Below are 25,234 nucleotides of genomic sequence, written 5' to 3'. Positions count from 1 at the left end.
AGGTAATATACCATATACCACTGTAGAATCCTTATTAAATGCGCTAACTTTTAAAGCTACTTGCCAAACTGGAGTAGTAATTTTTTTTTCAGGACGATCAGTTGAAGTAGTGCGAAAATTAATTTGAAAACTTGGTACGGTATAAAATGACATTTTCCTAAAAGTTGGAGTGATCAGCACAGGATAATAGGTTACATAAAACACTATTCGGGATGACGTAAGAGAAAAAAGTAAATATTTGTAACAACAGGAATGAAAAAACTGTCACATGGTGTGCATTTTCTGGAATAACAAAAAAATATCCATAACTTCAAAAATATATGACTTATTTTTTTTTTAATTTTTCTGATAACTGGTGTGGCATTACCTATGAGAATATTTCGACTTGACGTCGACTTTTGGGACACCCTGTATATTTTTAATGTAAATAACTAAATAATTTGACAGTATGAAAAATTAAGTGCTATTTAGCCTAATACATGGCTTTCATGGCAAATCGATCTGGATTTACTGGTAATTATTCATTAATTTATCATAAGAAAAATATTGATTATTGTACGTCAGTATAATGACACAAAACGGCCAGGATTACTCTAGCTCTCAGGCTTATCTAATCCTAAAAAAATAGTTGGAGTTTAATTTCGTCACCAGCCAAGATTTGAACGTCATGGGCCAATATCCATTAAAAAAAATTATACGCAAACGTACCTTTTCAGTATGATGTTTTGTGGTTAGTTTTTTTCGATATATCGTGTTATTTTTTAAATACTTACTTCACTACTAGATTAAAGGTAAATTTACTGTTTTTCATAAACACAATATAGTAGGCTGATTTATTTTTAATTGGCAAGTATTTTTTTCTTATTATGTTGGATATTATAACTGATTACTTATACCGAAAGTTTATTACCATCACTCACAGCAGTCATGTTTGCTTGCTGAGTATTATTCAATTTCAAGATACGATTAGCAGATAAGTTCAAAATTAATTTATATACATACTTATATTTCTACCAACCTACACTAATTTAAGTTTTACGGACAAGCCGAGATTTACCGCTAAGTCGCAGCTGTGAACTGGAAGGAGAATCTCATTCTAACAGGCAGTGCATTATACACCAAAGACGAAAGAAAATAACTTCATAGATTCGTTACAAAATCTATCTCAGCGCTAAACTCATTTCTAAATCTTAACTAAAAATTATTGTATTTTGTTAATATAGCATATCATCTGTAACGAACGAATACTCAGATTAATGATATCTTAAAACCATAATTTTAAATGCCTGTACTGAAAACCATAAACGTTATATGAAGATGCGAAATATTCATAAAAATTATGTAAAACTTTAATTAGTATACGTTGGTGTACCAACCTTGCCTTGTAAAAGTCTACTATTCATAAAAACCTTTGCATTATTTCTATAAAAATGCATATCGTTGCTATTATAAAATTATTTAGATTAAGAATTTTATTTAATATTGGAAGTATGGTATAAATTGATTCAAGCATCAGACCCAAATTTTATGAAACCGCGTGTAATCTACGCCTGCGGTACGGATTTCGTAATTTTATCTATGTACGATAATGTTAATGAAATCTAATGTATTGGAAAATATAAGTATATAAATTGATTTTTATCTTCTCTGCTAATCGCATCTTGAAATTTAACAATGCTTAGCGCCAACACGACTGCTGTAAGCGATGGTAATACATTTTCGGTATAAGTAATCATTTCTTCTTCAGCCATTATTATCACGACTATAACCATACAACATAATAAGAAAAAATAACATGCCAACGTAAAATAAATTATAATATTATATGATGTATTTATGAAAAATAATAGAATTGCCCTTCTTTTTGTAGTTCGATTGGTATTAAAAAATATATTGAAAAACTAAACAAAACGGCAACATTGTACCAAAAATTGCGTTTGCGTAATGTTGTTTTTCAGTGGACATCGGCCCGTGACGTTCGAATTTTGGCTAGTGATCGAAAAGCGCGCGGTAGTTGTGCTCGTCCTTTTGACATCTCAACAGTGACCGGTCGGACGCGGCAAAAGACGTTACATAATTTGAGAAAAGTTCAACGATCTACTATTAATTTTCAGTGAATAGTGGAATATATACTTTAAAATAATTTGACACTTGGTAAGTGATTATTTTATTTTCAATGATAACAAAATGCTTCTAAATTTTGATGATGTGAGATAGTTACGAAACTTTTTTCTAAACATCTCTGATAACGTTATACAATGAAATTGGAAACTTATAAGTTATCAAAAATGATCCGATAAATTAAAGAGTTTATGTATACTTTAGACGACGTGTCGACAGTTAACTATACAGTCATCCACATCAAAGTGAGGGTAGTATTTTAGAAAAAATTAAATTTGTCTACGTGGCTAAATTCATCGATATTATTTCGATAGTCCTATAGTTTTTAGTTGTAGATAGGTTTAAATTCTCGTTACTTAACTTATATATTCTACAAAGACAGTTTAAAGACTGGAATAATACATAATTACTTAAAACAAGTTTACCTCGGTAAATAGTATTTTAATGATAATAATTTACATTAAGAATATAACAGTTATTGTAGGTGGGTAAAGCTGTTTGAGTTTTACAAAGTTCCGAGTTACAGTTGGACTGTGTACACGAATAACTAATTAACAATTAAAGTATTTATTATCTAATCTTTACAATTAAAAGATAAAGATTTGTAGGTAATTATAAATATATTAAAGTCAAGAAAGATTGATATTAAATGAAAATTTACCTCATTTGTCCCAAACATATCTTGTTTAAAAAGTGATTATTCTTATGTAAGTTGACCTATACGGTGTTAAGTTATCACTTTCGTGAAGGCGCGCTACAGCTACAGAGTAAATATTTAGTTAAAGTAGTTAAAAACAAACGATTGCCTTCCCTTTTTATTAAATGGTAAATACAACTAGACGGTAAGAGACAAAACATTACTTTACTCATAGTACTATTTCTTTGAGTTTTTACAAATAAGAGGGTCATACTTCAGTCGATGGTTTGTCTCATTTTAATGTCCTCTACTTGTCTATTGTTAAACGTTACTTGAAACACAAAGAATTTTGTAGTATGGCTATTACAATAAAATTTGTTAGAAATAACGAAGCTAATTGGTGTTAGTTTCTTCAAAACGTTGTTAAATGTTTAAAATGAAGCAATTATATATTATAAAATAGTAATCACATGACGGACTGTGTTACAATACTATATCTGCTCAGCGGTTACACTCGCCTCTAGTCTTGCACTTCATAAATGCGCAAACACGAGCGTATTCATTACATTCCTTAGATTTTTATAGAAATCTTTTAAAATATATCTTTATTTGGTTCAAAATTTAAATACTTGTTATGAATAACATATTCCTTTAGATAAGAATTCATATTGTTTATAAAAACTCGCTTTCTCTGGTTCTAAAAAAATTCAATTAATTTTAAGCGCTGATCAACGCATAAAGGCATAACCAAAACCTAATATTAGCTTTACCCTTAGGTAATGAGATAACAATAGTTATAAAATACTTACACTAGTAGGCGAATGAATTAATAAATAAAATTTTCATATGATTACTTTTGCCAAGACATACCTGATTTTATTCTACCATAACTAACTATTTTTATACTTTGGTACTTGGACTCGGGCTAATGTACGAACCGCCGAAATCTAAACGAACAAAACAATTTATTACGTAATTTTTTATCATTTATAGTTTGCATTTTGTCTTCAGACTACAGGTACTATAGTCGTGCTGGTGGTTTACCGAATATTATTTATTATATTTCCAGAAGAACTCCATTGTAAAAGATATTTAAGTGTATTTAGTTGACTTGGTTATAAATCAGAATAACAATTAAACGTCTTAAATTAAACAAAAGCAGTTCTTCCGCTAATGTATATAAGTAATTTGTGAAATTTAATGAATATAAAGAGAAATTTTTATTAAATAACACTAGGACTATACATTAATTTTTAATAAGATATTTTGTCCTAGTTTAAAAGTACAGTTGGAAATATGCATATAAATTAATAAAATTTATAGGCATTCGTATACGCGAAAGAGATTTCTATTGCTAACAGCTCAATATCAAGGAGATAGTCGCTTATCAGTACTGATAAGGACTGGACATACGGTTATTAACATATGCATTGTATTTGTTTATTAGTAATTTTTCGGATTAAATTCAAATAAAAAAAAATTAATTTATAAAATCAGTTCAATTCACTTCTATTACAATTGAAAATTGTTATTTCCAGACAGTATTCTTCATTACAATTTAGTTAAACTACTACATTGTTACCTCCCCACCTAACAATACACTTTAAATCATATAAAATATTTTTTAATATATTCAAGGGCTGATCCACCTATGTAAATGTAGAACTTACCAAAAACCCTACTATTTGTGAATTACTTTAAATATAATTAGAAGACAAAAATCTCAATATTTTTTTTGGACTCGCGAGGCAGTTATATAACAAATGCATATAAATTAAAATTATATTTTAGTAAATACTTTAGAAGCTTAAACCAAATGTTACCAATAAACGCACACTTGAAGCCAAAGGAGTCTTAAATTTTTCCCACACTCATAAAGTAATTTAAAAAATTCAAAATTCTTTATTTGTTTAGCTATATGTACAATAGAAAGTAATATAACGATCTCGTTTCCGATAATATCCAAAAAGGTCGACTATACTTGTATTGAAATGTCACTAAGATTGAATAAGCTAAGTTTTGTTAGCGTCGCAACCCCTAATTTTTTATTAGTTAACTCATATTTTAAACGATTAAGGCCAGTGGACACAAGTGTTTCACTTCATATATTTGAACATCACCCCGACAACAAGGTCCACCGAACTTAACGCCGGTATAAATATAATTTTATTTAATATTTTTCTTTGTTAGGTGTCCTCTAAAAACCGGCAAAATTTTCAATCCTGTACTAAGTTGTTGTTAGATGGTTTTTATTTATTGGTATTTATATAAAAAAACCTTCATCTCGATAAGAAAACGCCTCAGGCCTGCTGGCTTCGCATTATTTATAAGCTTGCTAGTAACTATATTATACTTAATACTGTATATTACTTGAAACAGTAGCTCATATCTTAATCCTGGATATAAAATTCGATACGCTATCAGAAATACATTTAAGAGTATATGTCAAATTTGTGATCTCTTGTTTTTCTCACTACATCGTTAGCAAACAAAATTTCAGAAAATAAACAACTATTTAATCAATATATTTAAGCTTTATATTTGCAACAAAAAAATCGGGTTGACTATATGATACAAGTTTTTCTAATTTCATTTACTACTCGGCAATAATGGTGACAAACAAATATTGAAATAGAATTACAACAGATCAGAGTACTTTCTATGTATGTCTATGGTTTAAGTAGGTTTATTAAAGTAGGCTAAACAAGGTGGTACTCGACACAACATCTACCTGCTAATAACCTCTTTTAAAAGACTTCAAAAATTCAGAAGAGTTTACGTAGCGATACGATTACTTTAGCCATGACTATCGCGTAACATGCGTCCGACAACTTTAAATATCGAAATTGTGCCATAACTTGAGCTCCATGGTGTGCATTAGATCAACTTTCGCACACCCATATTTTGGTAAAAATAAAGTTTATTATTACTATTAGTTCGAACTGATCTCCCGTAGAGATATGTTGTGATAATTTTACATCAACGTTCGTTACTCTCTAGGCGGGGGGCATTTATTCCTTCTTGTTGGTCTACCTATATAAAATTTATTGCTTACCATATACAGTAGCTACTTATCAAATCCATCCTTTACGTAGCTGATACGCTATCACTTAAAGGATTTTCATATCATAAAAGAAAACCGAATTATCAATGGTTTATATATTTGGCTAATAAATAATTGGATTTGGACTCCTTAAGTCTAACAGTCATATTTAATATAATAAGCGAGTATTATGTACCTACTAATATTCCATTGCAATAGAATTTGAGAAACGATTAACTTAATTAAATACTCTTGAAACAGATTCCGTATAACTATATATTTTCCACATTTTTCCTAACGTATATTTTCTGTTGATTTAATTGGAATTTTATAAAATTATGAAATTTGAACATTTTTGTGATAAACGCGGTATTATTGTTTCATTTATTCGGCAAAATATTATAGTTATAATACGTATCAGTGTATACAAATTAAACCTCTGCCTACTGTCATAAGTGTATTATATTTTGATTGTATTTAAAAACATATTAATTGCATTATTTTATTTTTATATAATGTTTTTGTTTAACCTTGCTTCAACGTGACTGACATGTATAGATAAATGCCACTTTGTTAACTATTAAGTGTTCCTATCAACATTTGATATCATAGATTTGGCGACTTCCTTATCAATACTCCAGTTCTACTCCATTACCGAACAACAAAAAGCACTTTTTTCAACTTCGTTTGTTAATTTTGTTTTGGTATCAAAACCTCTATAATGGGGCTATAATCTGGATCTAAACACATTTCTTATTATTTCTGAGTCTTGGTGCTTTCTTCATGATGTTTTGCTTTACCGGATGAACATGTGTTAATTGCGTACATAGAAACCACACAGTTTAGAACTATTTAACAGCAATTAACAACTAGGCTGTGTACAATGTATTAATCTATGTAAATAAAATTGATACGCTTAAATGTATGTACTGCATTTTGAATGACTGCACTTATTGAAGTGAAACTTCTTTATTGGCGTTGTAAAAAAATTTACCGTCACATTTTTCCGTTACGTGTCGTCTTTTCTCCCATGTCTGTCACCCCATCACGGTTGATACGAAGCCATTAATATAAATAATATATAATAACGATAACAATGATAGTAATAAATCTATTACAATTAATAAAATTTTGTAATAATCTTAGTAGTTATAAGGTAAAATGAAATAATTGTATTATTTGTATTCATGTCTAAGATAATAAAAGCCTTTTTTTTAACTGTATCTAATTTATTTTAATTTAACCAATTTCTGTAAAGTTGCATATAGTAGATCATTTAAAAAAAATAAGTTCATAAAGAAATTTCACCTCTTACGTGTGTACACTAGTACACGCACACATTTTTTTATATATTTCTTTTTTACATTCCTTATTTAAGATAAGGACAAGGTAAGTATGAATAGTGATGACTGAAATATATGATTGTTAGAGTTTTTAATATAATATGGGACCACTGAAAATCAGTAATGCTGTCTTAACTTAGACCTGAGTTGGACCCATTTTTGATTGAAGTGTTTGTGCTTGTATTGCTTTTATATGGGTGTTTTAATCAAATAAATGCTTTTATTTCTTCTTTTAGCCCATTTATGGACTAGGAACTGATGCGGTATAAGCTTGCAATCATAAAAAAGTTAAATAAAAATTCTCAACGGCTCTTATCACATGTATAAAACTATGTTACGTTTATTCTCTGGCCTACCGATTTACACGAAAATATATAACTAAATAAAATTTCATAAAAAATCGGTCAAGCCGTTTCGGCAAGTTTATTTACAAACACATATATGAACATGAGCAGTGTTGGCCTAGTGGCATCTGAGTGTGACTCATCCGTGAGGTCGTAGGTTTATTCCCCTGCTGTACACCAATGGACTTTCTTTCTATATGCGCATTCTACATTCGCTCGAACGGTGTACCTAAACATCGCGAGGAAACCGGCTTACCTTAGACCGTTAAAGTCGACGGCGTGTGTCAGGCATAGGAGAATCATCACCTACTTGCATATTATATTGACAAATGATCATGATACATATACCGACCCAGATCTGAGGCCAAGACCTAAAAATAGGTTGTAGCGCCACTGATATGAACATGAGAATACTGTATATGTATATATATATATAGTTGTTATGGAAAAAGATTTAACATAAGCTTATTTAAATAGAATGATGAATGATACTGAAGAGTAGGTATATAATATGTGACCTTTAACATAGATTTAAATATTTAATATTCCCTAATTAAAATACGTATTTATAATTAAATCACAGGTCGGCCATTGACTTGTGCATATTTCACTCTCACGGTGAACATTCCTCATATTAACTTAGTCAATCATACAATATACGATTTCTTTGCAACTTCAGAATTTAATAAAAAAATATTCCTATAACCTTCCTACACTTTATTACAACGACTAAAGCTATTTTTGCAAATTACTAGTAGTAGTCTACGGGTATATTAGTAGAATAGTATTGTCTTTGGTTAACATAGCTTTTACACATTGAAAGAAAACAATTTTTTAACCGGATTAAAGCTATTTTTATTATTATAAACTTATAATTATTGATTTAAATTGTTAATCAACACGCTGGCTTGCAGTCAGACAGATTGTTAAACGTTTTCGACGCTGCTTTATTTAAATCAAAATGGTTGAATATCGATTTTTTATTAACTGTCTAGAGATTCAATTAACTCTCTGATTTAACTACTTTACTGCGACAGATAAAAACCTGACATGGAGTCGGGTAAAAAAGATAACGCTGTATTGAATCTATAGTTACTTTTACAATCTATAGTGCCATAAAAATTCAAAAACAATACAATTGCATGATGATTATGATATATTGAAGATATTAAGTCAAGGTGTAAAATGACTGGGCTAAATTCTAGTGAATCGCATCTTAATAAGGATCAATGAAGACAACGAGGTAACATTTGAGTCATCCTGTTTTCAATCATTACTACAAATAAGGGTCTGTTTCAACGAACCCATGCCTAGTAATTACAAGGAATGTATTATATTTTGTCGAGTTAGGGTGCTGTCTCCGGAACTAAACTTCCATTATATGTCGCATTCATTCTATCCGCAGCTTTCATTTTTATTTCTTCATTTCTCAAAGTCAACAATCTTCTAACTCGACTCCTAATAGAATAGCGAGACGAGCGCTGTCTCAAGATATATATGTCTTAAAATCAAACTCTTCACTTAAAGTGGAAGTCTATTAAAACCGGTGTTAAGCTTTTAACTGTACTGTATCTACCATTAGTACAACCCTACAATAGTCAAGGATTCGTATATTTTATACGGTAATATTAGTTGCCAATAGCCAATAAATATTTGCGTAGCACATATTTGGTACAGTTTATTTCACTAACCTACTTTTATAATTATATTATTAGGTTTATTTCCAATTATGCCTATGAAGCGATATATAAAGCATGTATTTATACTATTCGATTTCTTGTATTTTTTCGTGCTGAGGGAACAAAATCGTTAGTTCGTAACTAGCTGCAACTGGCAGTTGGCTCTTCCATAGAAGGCCTATAGTTATATTGCGATAATTATTAATAAAAGTTAGGCTGTTTAGTTTTTGTCTTAATTAACTGTGTATAACATGTATTTTTGCACTACTCGCCTATCTTATGTAATTTAATACATTTTTATTTATATTTTCTTTACTCACAGTGGTTGCCTGGAAGAGATCGCTCGAAAGCGATAAGGCCGCCAGTTGCCCTCCTTTTAACTTAATTATGTTCAATTCTTTTTTTTTGTAGTGTAACGAAGTGTTAATAAATAAATAAATAAAAAGCATCATCAGAACGATGTAAACAAATAACTGTATTATCAGTAATTTTTACCTACCTTGCGGTATTTTTTTAAAAATAAGCTACCATTATAGAATGTATCTTTCATGCATATATAGAAAAACAATTACATAGTATTAGATTAAAATATTTACAAAAATCCTATTTTTTTACAGTATAGGAACTGACATGAAGCAGGTCTTTTATCAGTTCACTCAACGGACAATTAAACACGGCAGTTCATTATTTCCATACACGTGTGTGCTCTTTTCGAGAGGTTAGTTTTCGCCGAGCGTGAAACTGCAAGCACCTATAGGACATGTTTTATTAATAAACCAGTTATCTATAAATAACTAATATATCTATTTATTACATATTTGTATATTTCTTACTGACAGTTCGAACTATGCGTTTTTTTACACCAAATATGACGTTTACATCTTGGCACTGGAAATCAAATGAGTACAAGTTAGCATCTTATTATCATAATTAGCAGTGTCCTTAACATCTCTCTAAGGATATTCTAGGTTATAAACAATTGTATTCTGTGGGGAAATGGACTGATTCTAGTCACGCGAATCAATAACAATTAACAAGTGTATCACGTGGGTTTATCTGATTCAATTATTGATTTTTACGTCAAGGTTTAATCAATTTTTTAATATCTCTTGCTATATAGATAAAAATCCTCAAATCATCCGGATATATTATAGTCATTTGTAAAATTGTAGTATTTTTCCATTAATAAAGAATATTTATATATTTTACTATTATTATTAGTCTTTAATGCCTACATTAGAAAGCATAGTCATTCATTAGTGTCCAGCATCCTCAAATCATCCGGATATATTATAGTCATTTGTAAAATTGTAGTATTTTTCCATTAATAAAGAATATTTATATATTTTACTATTATTATTAGTCTTTAATGCCTACATTAGAAAGCATAATCATTCATTAGTGTCCAGCATATTGACATTTCAACAGATTTTCTAAAAACACTTCTCATACCACTCATAAAGACAATATACGGCATCATAAGAATATTATATTAATTTAATAGATTATAAATTCGGATTAATACCTGCAGCTGAGGCTTGCTGAGCTTGAGATTGAGGCAGAAAACGAAATACCACCAGACATCCGCCGTTCCACGACTGAGCGTTTTTCAAGGCTATTTTTTCCGCGCACCACCGCTATGTGGAACCAGCTGCCCACTGAAGTAATTCCTAACCAATTCGACTTAGGGTCCTTCAAGAAAAGAGTTTACCAATTCTTGAAAGGCCGACAACGCACTCGGGAGCCCTCTGGCATTCAGAGTGTCCATGGGCAGCGGTATCACTTAACATCAGGTGAGCCTCCTGCCCGTTTGCCTCCTGGTCTATAAAAAATATATATTCCAATTTTTTAAAGCCGGTTAAAACTATTAGATTCATCCGTAGTATTGCGGTACAGTGTCAGTATCAATTAACCTTAGTATTAGATTTCTATCATTGTTAGTAGTGACAGCCGATGGTGATATTGTGTTCTCAATCGCGTAAGTAAATAATAAATAATTTCGAAGCAGTGGACATACCTGACAAAGTTTATTGTTTATTTATTATCTGTATTGACTTCTGAGATCTGAGAACTCGTAGCTTAAATATATAGTATTTTCTACAACTTCTTTTTTTCTTAATTCCACGTCATTATTCTTATCAGTTACTACTAATTCGATAGAACGACAAAATAATACCCACACCCACTTACTAAATCTTATAACTGACAATATAGAAAGCAACTCTTGTGAGCTCAGCCAGTGTACAAACAAATAGGTGTACCTCAATAGAAATTTTGTTAATTATTTGTATTGCTCGCGTGAGTGGCGCTTCGCTAACCAAGTTGCAATGTGCGCGCGGTACATCCAAAAGTTTAGACGGAAGACTCAGGTTTCTACCCGTAGACCCAGTCTCGCCATTATATCCAGATTATGAACCCGACCGATATATTCACTGAAAAAGCTAGCTCTCTTCTGAGGCGTAGCTGGTCATAACACACCATACCCAGAACAAACAGGGTCGCATACATAAGCGGATACACTCCATAGTCTCTTGTAAAGGTAGCAAGTCTTAAGTGCTAAACAGTGGTGAGTGAAAAACAGAACACAAGAAGAGAATGTATTCCCCTCAATAGAGTCTGTATCCTTATTAGAATTTTAGGTTAATCTTAAATTACTTATTAGTCTTAGATTGGCTAGTTGGCTTATGTGCCATGATGCTCAGTAAAGAGGTAATGAATTAAAATTTACCAATACTGGTGTCATAACTGCCAATTGTCGATTTTAAACGACAAATGTAATTAATAAAGAGACAGATCATCCTCGAGAGGTTTATCTTCCCAATCGGCTTTTTTTTAATTCCAACATTGCGTATTCTGAATTCTGAACACCTCCAAAGTTACAAGATGATTCCCTTAGATTCGGTTAATTTTTGGAAAATAATCTTTATTTTATCGTTCTAGAATGCGGTAAACTGACGCCATGGACAAGCCAACTATGCATATGCTCTCCGTCCAGGAGAAGGGTGGAGAGACGAGGAAGACAAATCAATATATCGCTGCTGTTGCTGGTAAGATATTTTTCTTAAATTGGTTCCTACAGTAGAATAGATTTATCCTACAAGACATGTTATGAATTCTACGTAACATAAGAAAGTGACGAAGTTTCAAAGCAGTAGATTTGAATTCCACACCAACTATCTACTGCAAGACAGCAAAATAATTTATTATACAAAATATATGTATATAGATTGTTTAAAAAAAAGTTACGCTACCCAAAAATCCATGTTTTATTTCCTGACGTTATTTGACGCATGGGATCTGGGCAACTGGCAACTCTATGCACTCATTACAAATAACAATTATATCATACAGACGTGAAACAATTAATTTATTGCATAACGAACATCATTAATCGGCCAATTGATTATCGATATGCGCATGCGATTAATATTCAATATTTAGCAAACATATGTGATCTGCCAATGTTAGCAAATCAAAATTTGATGGACTGTTTTCTATTTACATCAATACATTTCGACAATTTAGACCGAGGTTAATATTGATATAGGTTATTTATTTTGTTGATAAATACAACACTGACGTTAACTCGGGATAGAAGATACATTCATACCGCAATCATACTTATGTGATTTGACTTCGAGCTTGGCCGTTCGAAACATCAATATTTTTGTCGACGGTAAATATTCTGACCCAAAATCCATAAATTCTGGAGTTCCCCAAGGTTGTGTACCTTTCCCAATACTGTTCATTCTATATATCAATGATATCTTGCAGTTCAGTAGCGGTCTTTGCTAAGCGGCATATGACAGCAGTTGGATGCCTTTTGCAACGGTCGTGCAAATATTTCACGCGTTGATCTCAAGTAGTGAAACGAAAATATTCGGGGTCTCGAACTGGGGTCGACTTAATTTAGTCGAATTTAACACGTTCGCTGCTAAGTAGAATCTCTTCTTCGTAACATAACTATTCGCAGTCACTGCCCTAAAAGCCTCAGTTAGTAGCTGTATACTCAGCGCGTACTACATATCGAGCGATAGTTCAGTTCCGCTGTCATCTGTAGTCATAGTCTTCTTACAGGCTAATTTGACTAAACCAAGGTAGTACCAGCTCCTTCCTTTTGACCGCATCCAACTCAAAGCAGAGCAGATCGTCGTTGACTTTGTTCTTTCTGATCAGCTTGATCTTTTGGTGCTGCATAACGATGTTGGCTCTCTCTGCATCTTCTATCGTATGTCATGCTCTCTGCATCTTCTATAGTATGTCATGTTTCGAAGGACTCTTCGGATTAAAACCAGCTGTAAATAACATCATCGGACGTCAAGACTTAATAAAAAATTCCACCCGTTCCACTTTGCCGTCTGGTGTTCCACAACAAAACGCTTTTAAAAAAAAAGTTTTGCCTTTTGTATTGGTTGGATTCGACCAGAAGCCAAACTTATGTATCTGTCTCTAATTTAAGTTTTTAGTGTGTAGTCTGTGTACGTGTAGTATAATACTACTCGTAGTAATTACTAGTAGTATTCATAAATAATAGTTTCTTTCCTTCAAATCCAAACCAGAACCAATGAATCTTTGTTTCCTTTGAATTAACTTCGGCGTACGGTGGAAAACATCATGAGAAGTTCAATATAATAAATACAAACCATTGAGACGTATCAGGCATTTCAGGCTTATCATCTATAAAGAAAAACTATAACGCAGAAAGCGTAGATTTCTTGAGACAGAATCCGGACGTCAATCAATCGCAAAATAAGCGCGAATTGCGTCACTGAAATGTTTAATTATCATAGTCACATAGTCATATTCAACTTATTTACACGAAGCCGCTAAATCACACAAATTACAATGATTTATTATTATAATGAATAACAGTGCTACTTTTTTGATAATGAATATATAAGAATAGAAATATTATTCCTGTAAGTAAACCATTTATTTCGTAGCAAAATCCAACAAATAATCTTGACCACATCAAAGAACTACATTATAATTCTTTTATTTTCATTATTATTACGTCGAAATTGACACTGGGAGTCTACTTATGCGGCAGGGCAGGTTGCACACGAGTGTTTTAGTAGGTATTGCTCACCTGGCTCTCTGAGTAGCAGAGAGGATGCCGGGTGTGAGCCGCGTCCCATTTATCCCCGTACATTGGATTTTCAAAAGCCTCATCGGTTATCAAGAAACGGGTACTAACTTAGTATCAATCATTATAATACTACCTCGTATTCAATTATTGATTTTGCTATCGTTAGAAAATTAACTAAAACTCATTGTAGTTCAGTAATTACTGTAGTTAGATATAAATTATAGCTAAATTAACAGATAACTAATTTAATCCACAGTTTCGGTCATTTTATATGTTAGCTTCAAGTTAGTTATTAATAACTAAATCGCATTATTGTTCAGTTAACTTAAACTACGATTTGTGTTTTCAGCTGCAATAGGGGCTGTAGCGGCCGGCACCATTCTCGGCTGGACTTCACCAGCGTTGCCACAACTGGAGCCTCCTAAAAACACTAGTGAATTTATTGAGAGAGATATATTTGCCCTAAATGACACGAACACAACCGACATTCTCATGAATTCCTTGGGGCAGCGAGCTGACTTTCTTCTGGATACTAAAGATAGTAAGTTTATTTTTATTTTTGTCGTGTTTTTTTTTATAGTTCATAAACAAAATGGCAGATAAGATTTTTTCGTAATCTGCGCTACATCTTAGGTTATAAAATACTTAGTATTAATTCGTTTGAAATTATTTATTACTGTTTTCTTCTATGTCATATGGAGCAAGTTGTAATGGTTGCAGCTCAATAAAATAATGTTTATAATAAAATATTTAATTGGCAATTTAAAAAAGGGTTAAATTCCAATTCATCTCATACGTTCAAGCTTATTTGAGAATTAGTAGTTAATGTCTATTTAGAGTTAATGAACTATTTATTTGACGTTAAGTGTACAATATGTATTTGATTCAAAAGTTTTCTATGCATTCTAATGAGAATTGAAAAAGGGCCTTTTTTTGTCTTTGATTGAAATGTTTACGGCCATTTTAAGTTCCTTATTCCGTAAGTTTAATAGCGTTTCCGATTTCAATGACTATTCTTACCACGCAATTTCAAATTTGCGACGCCTCACGAATATTAAAATATAAATGTCGGCAAATTGTTAAGTCAATCACTGAAATATGTTTTGGTTTTACAAAGAAGAAGGGCTCTCAGCTGTAAATAATTCTTATTAAATAATAAAGCCATTCCTATAAAATCCTTTACATCATTTAAACTCACATTTTAACCTTGATCTTAGCGTGGGCGCCTGATCTTGTAAATATGATTACCATTAATTAGAAATCCGAGATCATTCGATTGATCGGACTGAATTTATAAAATATATCAGCCAGGACATATCTTCAAGCTAATTAATGATTGCTTACACAAGCTTCTTAATTGTATCTGACGTAATAATGCGAAGTTTTTCCATATTTTATTTATTCTCATTAAAGCTTGGCCTAATTAAAGATTATTTAGTTGTGCTACAAAAATATAATAAATTATATTATTTTTAGTAGAAAAATATACAAATTAATATTTAGGTTAAATGAAATTTGTGTATTAACAAGACATTTATATCGCTAGTTATCCTTGTAAAAATCACATCCAATTCCGTATCTTTCGTTTGGACATATTATTTGGAGTTATTTTTTCCAGCTTTTAAACTCCATGGAATTGTTGAGTTAAACCCTTCAGCGGATTAAAACATAAACGTTAATTATTTCGAATTCGCTAACATTAATCAAAAGAACTCTGTAACCTGTAAGAAGATTGTTGAATAAAGACTACGTTACAATTAGATACTATTTTATCGAGTGTAAAATAAACAATGAACTCTGTAACTGTTCTCCAAATGTACTATCTCGCTAAATTTAGAAAATTTGCCATCATTGTCAGAACTTGACGCAAATCATACGCACCTTCCGATCACGCGCATAAAATTTAAAAATAAATTATTTGTTTGTCCGATTTCTACGTAATCTGGCGCTTTGCCAAGGGTACCACGCTGGAGGTATGTCTGTGGGTGTGACCGGATATTTATACTTACATTTATTTGTGTACTATTGCGTGATAATTCTCGAGACTCATAATATTGGAGTCAGTAAGTCTCAGAGGAGGTTTTTCTATAATATTAATGCCAATCTTTCTTCCGACGCGAAGCTTAAAATTTATGAATTGTAGTCGTAGTACCGACAATATTGGCTACGTTCTATAATGTGGAATCTACAAATATTTATATTTTAAGCTCTAAATTTGCGTAATCTTGCTAAAAATATTTTTATGCGTTTTGGCTTCGTTGCGGTATGCACACTGACATTTAACAGCAAAGTTCGCTAGTAATTCTGTTTACAATTCGGTACTAATTACTATGCTCTCGTAAACATAAATGATTTCCTTGTGTTTTAGCCAAATTGTTTTTACTATATATAAGGTATAACGCTTTGGTGCTGAAGTATGTGAAATGACCCTTGTGTTATTGCAATGGTTTTGTTAATATTCCTACTAAACTCTGATTTAAACGATTGTATAAATCAAAGACTCTATTTTTTTATTATCTTATAATAAATATCTGCCGATTAAGTTATCCAACATCTGTTAAAACTAGATACAACACTGTAAGCAAAAAACAATTTCTGTTGTTTCATCAGTTAGGAACGTTTTATCAGTTTTAAAAACTATATCATTACTTGGAAATATTTCTATATATCCCCTCATTTCCAGGTTCTCTTGTGTCATCAGTGCTGGCAATCGGTGCTGCCATCAGTGCCTTACCCGTCGGCGTCTTCGCACAAAAGTTTGGACGTAGACCAACCATTCTCATTTTGGCTGGACCATTTATTCTGAGTTGGTTGCTGACAATCTTCGCCAATGGAGCAGGGATGCTGATCGCTGCTAGGTTCTTTGCTGGACTAGCTACTGGTAACTTCATCTGGTTATAATCATGTTATTCGAGCTGAATTTATTAAACTTTTCAATTGCGATTTCAAAATTTTGTCTGCTCACCGCTGTAAAAATAATCTTCCTATAATACTTTTAACTCTTTACGCGAACAATTGTTTTCATATTTTTGTTTCATCTGCTATCTTGATTTTTATTTAATAACCAAACCTGTTTTGAAGATGAAAAATTATACCTTATTTTGAGGGATTGTGTAGACCTCCCTTTGCGACTTCTTTTACAAAGAAAGCGTAGTTAAAATTATTTGAAGGAAGGAAAGGAATCGAACATAATTTTTCGCAGGAGAAAATCAATTTAACAGTTCCTAAGATTAATACTATCTATATATACTTTATTCCTAATTGGACAAATTTCTTTTAGGTGGTATTTGCGTAGCAGCGCCAATGTACATTGGTGAAATAGCTGAGACGTCCATTCGTGGGTCATTGGGAGCTTTCTTTCAGCTCTTTTTGACTGTTGGTATCTTATTTACGTTCGTGGTGGGTGGTTGGACCCACTGGAGGACTTTGTCCATTGTATCCGCTGTCATACCGGTCCTGCTTATTGTTGTGTTTTGGTAAGTTATTGCCGTAATATATCTTTTTCTGTTTTCATGAAAGGATAGATTTCGTCTCCTTGAAAGCTCTATATTTGCTTCGATTACGAAATATGTATAATATTTTTGAAACGGTATACTTAATATGAATGAATTTGCTTTATGAAAGTAGAATTCGGCGAAGTTAAACTGGAAAGTAGGTTATGAGTTTAAAACCCGAACAAGACAATGTTTTTTTATTGTATTCTTATGTGGTATGTCAATATCAGGTGGATGCCAGAAACACCTCAATATTTACTTGGAAAGAACAGACGACACGATGCTGAGAAGGCGTTGAGATGGCTCCGTGGACCTGACGCCGACCTTACCACTGAACTTGAGGATATGCAGAAAGAGGTTAGATTTTATATATATGTTATATACATGTTTATATATTAACGTGTTTAAAGTCCTATAAACTGGACGTATGGGACAAACACCCGTTTTGCGTCAAAAGTAAATTAAAAGACAAATGAGCAACTCTAACAGCCAGAGCTCTACGACCTCGTCTATGAGAACCTAACGTTTAGATGGATACTGACCTAGATATAATAATTTCCTAAAAACCTCTACAGGTTGACAACGCATCTCGTCTCAAAGGAGGCATTCTTCACATGCTCACCAGCCGCGCGCCCCTTATGGCATTCATCTGCTCCTTGGGCCTCATGTTCTTCCAGCAATTTAGTGGAATCAACGCTGTCATCTTCTACACGAACCAAATCTTCGCCTCCGCCGGGTCTGATATCCCAGCCGTCATCGCCACCATCATTGTCGGGGTGGTTCAGACCATTGCTACTTACATTTCCTCCTTGCTTATCGAAAGAGCCGGTCGGAGAATTCTCCTTCTCCAAAGCTGTATCATCATGGGCCTCTGTCTTATTATCCTGGGAACGTATTTTAAACTGCAAGAGGACGGAAGTAATGTCTCTTCTTTTGGTTGGATTCCGTTGGTCTGCTTAGTCCTCTTCATTATTTCCTTCTCTTTGGGCTTCGGTCCCATACCCTGGATGATGATGTCTGAACTCTTCCCCGTCGAATTTCGTGGTACTGCATCAGGAATTACTGTGATCACCAACTGGATGCTGGTCTTTATAGTAACCCTGTGTTTCCCCTTAATGAAAAATGCGATCGGTATATACAGTTGTTTCTGGTTCTTCGCCGGTTTCATGATTGTGTGCGTATTTTTCGTTTTCTTCTTGATCCCAGAGACGAAAGGCAAGACTGTTTCCCAGATTCAGACTATTTTGGGCGGCAAGGCGTAGTTTTTGGTTTTCGAAATTATTTGGACGATATTTCTGTCTGTTTTCGAGAGGGTCGTGAAGATTTAGCGCAGTATTATTTAGAAATTATAATCAGGCGTTAATTAGATTCAGAATCTAGACTTTACGCCTAAGCGTGACTCTCAAGTACGTCAAAAATGTAATGGATACTGAAACTTAAGTAGACAAGACGCCCTAGATTTGAATAAGGAACAAAATAAATAATACTCAAAGAAACAAAGGTTTGTATTCCTTTTTAAATTTCTTAAATAGCAACCGTGTTCGCTTTTAAAAAAATGTTTATAAGAAGATAATGCTGCCTAAGACGCGCCCTTCAAGAACATAAATGAATGAATTAAGACGTTATAATGTGAATTTTATAATATGACGAATGATTGCGATATTGTTTTTAATTTATAAGTTAAGTATAAACAATTAGTGATAGTTAATTTAGTACTTACTCTGGACTTAGATGTGCCAAATATTTATTGTTATTTATTTTAAATGTTAACTCGAAACTACTAATTGTTATAAATTTTTAAAAATTTAATGAATTTAATACATTAGAAAATATTTGTATAAAGTTTATAATTATTGCAAAGATGTTATGTTTTTGAGAAATATACTTTTTCCTATGACTTTGGTTTCATTACCTTCCCTTCTAGAACCACGAAATCGCAATCGTTAAAGTAAAGCTACGGTTTGCGAAGTCTGGATTTTGATCGGTATCTGTTAGATCTGACTCAAAAATCCAACAGTAACACAATATAAACTGGTTAAGTAAAAAAGCCAAGTACCAAGCATAGATTCTTATTGGATGTTAATTTTGTCACCGGTTGTGTTGTCGCGATTTTACCCACCCGTTATACATTTTAGCGTTTTCATTTAATAAATAATACATTGGTTGCAATAACCCGTAATCGGTTTTGCCTAAGATTAGGTGATCAGCTTTCTGTGTCTCACGCATGTCAACGGTTTGTGGGTATAAGAGATGATGGTTTCTTCTTTATAACCGTAGACCACTGTAGGATCAAGTGCTAGTTTGGCGAATAGAAAAAAATCCCATTGGGTGGATTCGAAGACATGACACACAAGCTAGCCACTAGACCAATGCTGCCCTATGTTTACAGCACATCACCAGCGGAATATCAGAATGTCTTGGAGTCGGAAAAAAACACAGGACAATGACATGCTAACAATATATTCACAAATGCTGAACACTATTTAGGTACACCCAACATTGATGACGTAATCGATGGACAATCTCTTGCAATCGCTCTCTTCTCTACATCATCCAATCTTGTAGACAATTCCAGTATCTGTTTTTCTATTGCTTTAACATCAGTACGAAAACCGTTCACCGTAGCGTCTAGTTCGGCTAGATACTGTATCTTATTACAAAGCTCGTCGTACTTTTGCGTTATATAATCTCTTGCGTTTTTCGAGTCTGTTAGTTCACTATCTATTTTGTGAATTATTTCGTACTTGAGCTCGTCAAATTTCGATTCCAAACTAGGGCCTAATAAATTTGTACTCTTACTGGCTATTTCTTCGGTTTCCAGTTTCGGGAGTTTTGTATGACAAGCCATTTTGATGATTTAGGGATTTGAGCAGTTTATCACTCTGAATAATTTTAGATTTCCGTAACTAACGTGCATTGTTGAATTTTTCACACAGGCGCCAGAAATTCAAATGTCAAAGTGGTATTTCTTTTAATGAGTAGAACAAGAAGGTTCTACACATTAAAGTAACCTTTTTTTACAAAGAAGCCAAATTCTATAGATTTATATTAGGTCGGTCCTTAATTTTCGACTTTTGGATTATCTCTGGGGCACTTCGTCATTTGATTACATCTAAATATGAAAAAGTGTGTGCGTACACGTACAAAGTACACGTTTCAGAAGTGAAAGTTTTTGTAAATTAATTATTACTACGGTAAAAGCCTCAATAGGTGATCATGTACCAGTATATGATAACTCCATGTATTTTGTATATCTATATTCACACTGTTTAAACACTGTATACGTGCTAATGATAATATAAATAAATAAATAATCTGTGATTGCTCCACAAGACGTTGTACTACTACTACACAACTACTAAACAAATACATCAACCAATAGCGAGTATTTTTTATCGATCTCCCTTTCTCACTCTCTCTCAATTGGTCTCAACCACTCTCTCCCTTTTCTTCGATAGAAACGCACATCTTCGTGACGTTTCATCTGTAAAAAAATTACCCACACAATTAAGTAGGTGCTAAAGAAGTTCCACTTCAAAAGATTTTTTTCTTAAGCTTTTAAAGTTTTTACAAAAAGCGTTGAAGGACGCTTAAATGATAGTCTCACTAATGATTGACTAATCGAATTTTATAAGGGACGTCTGCGCTTATGTCACCTCGATTCGCCTCGCCGCTTTTGGTCTGTTTTTAGGGTGCGTGTCAAACAAATTTTGACAAATTTTCGCGAAAGTGAAACTCTGAAAGATATCTCGGTTTTGACAGAAAAGTGTTCTTTTACTACATTGTCGATTTTTCCGACATCTTATGCCACCACCAGTAAAGAATAAACTTCACCCCATTACGGATGCATATCAGCATTGTCCGAAATGAAACCATCTCAAAAACGAGGTCGAAAAGACATAATTTACAACCAATTAGTTTCCAGTCTTGATGTCCCTAATCTATGTCGTCACATGGAGTTGATCAAGTTCTGGGAGTTCCAAAATGGAACAAGAACGGGCACAGAATGGGCATCAGTTATCAATGAAACTTTAAATTTTTGTTTGAATATGAGGGAAAGATAAAATGTTTGTGTTTTCACACTATTGCTCTAAATAATAGCTTAAAGAGTTGTTAAGGAGCGAAAAATTTATAAAAATATGCTTTGGCTTGATTGTCGTCGCCGCATGATGGAAATGATGTTGTCAGCTGAAGTGAATCAATCACTTGTGCCATCGATACAATTATTTAAAATATTTTACAACAATTGGAAGACTGTCAATCAGAATAATAACAGATGATGCTGACGCAAAAAAATTGTGGATATGGACGCAGACAAGATTTCCACCTCGAGGTAACATAGAACTGTTGAAACTCATATATTCATAGCAGTTGTTCTTGAAAAAGGCGTTTTATTTGAAGATCTGCTGGTCTACATCGGGCTGGATGGATAGTAAGAGCATTTTAGGTATGTAGTTTAAGGTAATGCAGAAGGACGAAAAGACTGAGAGAAACATGCATTTTTACGGTGATGGTTTATGGTATTAGTGAAAGAATATAGGGAAAAGTAACCCAATATTAACAAGTCAAACTTTTTTATCTTAAAAACAAATTATTAAAATATCTACATCATATATTTTCACGATATCAACAATAATTTTGTTCTATTTTTTAGATTTTATAAATAAAAGAATGCAACAAATACAGACTCTGAGTTTTTATTTAAAATTCAAATCTTGGTCATTCGTTAAATTTACAATTAAATATAAAATACTTAGTGTTTATAATAAAATCACGTGGTGCCCCGTTCACGTTTTGTTTAATTTCAATTAAAGTAAAAAATTGACTAAAACCAACCACTTGAACGGCTTCATTTTGCTTATTGTAGTGGATATTTTTGTGTTTTTCACCTGCGTATCGCGACGTTTTGATCTGTCAACTATTATTTCAATAAATTATTTTTATTTAATTGTAAAGATTGATTTAGTGCATGTCCTGTATATCGACGATAAGCACCGATCTTCAGGTCTTGTTTTATAATACGCGACAGAGTCCTAGTGGGAATCTTCATTTCTCGCAATAACATTTTTCACTTCCTAAATAGGGTTTCGACGAATTCTGCCTTTGATAGCATTAACTGCTTTTGTAGTTTTTAGTGGTAACTGGCCGCCCTGACTAACTGACTTTTCTCGTCATCGACAGACGAAGTGTTGTTGTATCTGTTGATAGTACGATATACGAATACTGCTGAGTGCTTTTGAAGTGTCCGACGGCTCCACTTCGTGCAAGGCGATCACTGCAGTCCTATTTTCGTTAAAACCCCATTCCATATTATAATTTAATAATCAACACGACAAAATATGTTAAATGGCGCAAAATCGAAAGGATTTTTCTAAAATAATATACATGTTCCAAATTCAAAAGTTGAAACAAAGGAAAGTTTTTATGTAGCAGTATTTATGGTCAGAATAGTATATATAGAAATGGCGCACTTCTAAAGTTGATTACTAAAATTAAGAATTTGATGAGCATAATTTAAAAAGTCAATATGTTTCGACTTCAGTCTAGAAAAAATAAAAGAATTAAGAGACACAAAAATGCATCATCCTCATCAACCTAGTTATTTCAATTTGCTTCTCCAAGATTTCTGCTATGACGAAAGAACTGAAGAAAGTCAAACGACATAATTTAACAACTTTACAACCCCTTCGTCAACTACTAGCTTAAGTAGTTAACGCATATTTGGTATAATTTGAAGGTGAAACAATAATTGAATTGAAACAGATATTATAGTTACGTGGACGTTATGTTCTGGCCAATTAGCCCAGCCTGGTTCCTAGAAGCTTAGAAGTTTGGGCACTTCATAGGTTTCAAGGAGCGACTTCACTGCTCAGAGGATTTCTGTTCGTTGGGAAGCCATAGCCACGCATTCCAGGACTTCAGGGTGACTGATTCCTCTGAACTGAATTAGCCTCTGCACACACTTTGCCGCAGCAAGCAAAACGAAATTCTTATTTAGGAGATAGTAGCCCGCAATTTTGAATTGGAACAATGGCAAAAATGAGTCTGTCCCATACACCAGTTTAAAGTAATAAGTTAAAGGACTTCAAACAGCTGATACATACAACAGTTAATCATAAATTATAATGTTAAAGTTTTGTAATTTTCCTGCCGATAAACATAAGTGGAGAGCACTTCGGTGACAATTTATATGAATAGAATATGATAATCGTATAATTATGTTCGTGTGATAAATGAGATTCACTGTCAATGAAAGGTTAAAAGAAAAGCCAAAGCCTGGCATGGGATTTTAGGGTCAGTAGTTATGGAGATGTTTATTTATTTAGGCAAGGCTATAATACATAAACTGGAATATTTTTCACTTTTATCAGGGGCTTAACTTTTAAGAAAATACATATATTATTTTTTAATTTAATTGATTTTAAAGTTTTTGTTGGTAAAACCATTACGTCCTTCCTTAGCAAATCAAAATCAAAATTTAAAGATTTACATACAATTCATTGGTACAATGTGTAACGTTGTCTCAAAGAATTTGGTTGCCTTAACTTTAGGACGAAAAAAATATTATGTGGACATGTTTAAGTCTGAAATGAGCTTTTGGAACATAGCTAAGCTTTTGCTTTAAAAGGTTGAAATATACGCTATTTTATAATCACACGGACTATTTGTGTGTCTCTATTCGAATTATTTCCTCCTCCGTAGGCGGACTGCCTTATCTTAAACTTGAAAGTTTAGGAAAAAGTAAAAGAAAACCATACGATGCCAACCAATAAGACTCGGGACAAAAAACATTTTTCGTTCAATTAATTCAAAGAAATCCAATGACTCCACACCTTGGTATCTCTTTATCTAAACATAAAATTTCCTACCGCCGTGTCTTCATTATTGCGTTTATCATGGCGTCAAACCTCTTCAACTCAAGTGGACATCGCTACCTGTGTCATTTCATAAGAATTTACATATGTTTTTCTGTCTCATTTACTAATGCTAGTTAATATATGCGATTTTGTTTGTGGAAAATAATAAGCTATTTAAATGATACACGATATCGCATTTTTAACTGTGTCAAAAAATTAAGGAAGACATTACATTGGGGTTGCACTTACCTCGGTAATTTAGGAGGTACAGGATTTGAATTTCATAAAAATAATACAGCTTAAGGATACTTTTTAATAAAAGCAGCTTCATGATGATGACATATACTATTTCATATTCCTCGGTCTAGTTTTTATTTACGTAACTCAATCATGTATCGTATACCTACAGATTATAACACAAATTACCAGCAAATTGGTATATTTAATGTGACTAAAAAAGGCTTAAAAATATATTTAAAAACTCTGGAGTATCTTTTATTAATAATGCCTTTGTTATTATTCCTTCATATTAAATATTTATTATAATGATCAATGAATCTTAGAACTTATAATTTAGAATTTATTATGAATTTGTAATTTGTTATATTTTTTGTATAAATAGGTAAA

General features: G+C 32.6%; 2 protein-coding genes across 3 annotated transcripts; one reads left to right on the top strand and one right to left on the bottom strand.

Annotated features, from left to right (window-relative positions):
• Positions 1-1,960: 1,960 nt before the first annotated feature.
• LOC123711423 (facilitated trehalose transporter Tret1-like) lies at positions 1,961-19,647 on the top strand. 2 transcript variants are annotated; one of them, XM_045664007.1, is made up of 7 exons: positions 1,961-2,154; positions 12,108-12,214; positions 14,606-14,797; positions 16,940-17,137; positions 17,537-17,732; positions 17,981-18,107; positions 18,326-19,647. In XM_045664007.1, the coding sequence occupies exons 2-7, from the start codon at positions 12,127-12,129 to the stop codon at positions 19,010-19,012; spliced, it is 1,488 nt and encodes a 495-aa protein (XP_045519963.1). In that variant the 5' UTR covers positions 1,961-2,154; positions 12,108-12,126; the 3' UTR covers positions 19,013-19,647. The 2 variants fall into 2 exon arrangements, with proteins under 2 accessions (XP_045519963.1, XP_045519970.1); XM_045664014.1 differs by lacking the exon at positions 1,961-2,154 and adding an exon at positions 11,095-11,145.
• A 547-nt stretch (positions 19,648-20,194) lies between these two features.
• LOC123711405 lies at positions 20,195-20,721 on the bottom strand. Its single transcript, XM_045663984.1, has one exon. The coding sequence runs from the start codon at positions 20,596-20,598 to the stop codon at positions 20,230-20,232; it is 369 nt and encodes a 122-aa protein (XP_045519940.1). The 5' UTR covers positions 20,599-20,721; the 3' UTR covers positions 20,195-20,229.
• Positions 20,722-25,234: the final 4,513 nt, after the last annotated feature.

Source organism: Pieris brassicae, chromosome 1 (assembly GCF_905147105.1).
Source record: "Pieris brassicae chromosome 1, ilPieBrab1.1, whole genome shotgun sequence".
In the NCBI taxonomy this organism is placed as follows: Eukaryota; Metazoa; Arthropoda; class Insecta; order Lepidoptera; family Pieridae; genus Pieris; species Pieris brassicae.
Note: the sequence above shows the minus strand (reverse complement) of the source record. Positions and strands in the feature narration are given on the sequence as shown.

Bases quoted from the DNA above. Each gene is read 5' to 3' on its own strand.
- LOC123711405 (XM_045663984.1), bottom strand. From the start codon at position 20,598: ATGGCTTGTCATACAAAACTCCCGAAACTGGAAACCGAAGAAATAGCC.
- LOC123711423 (XM_045664007.1), top strand. From the start codon at position 12,127: ATGGACAAGCCAACTATGCATATGCTCTCCGTCCAGGAGAAGGGTGGA. The intron at 12,215-14,605 runs GTAAGATATTTT...TTGTGTTTTCAG, and splicing joins ATATATCGCTGCTGTTGCTG to CTGCAATAGGGGCTGTAGCG. The intron at 18,108-18,325 runs GTTAGATTTTAT...AAACCTCTACAG, and splicing joins TTGAGGATATGCAGAAAGAG to GTTGACAACGCATCTCGTCT.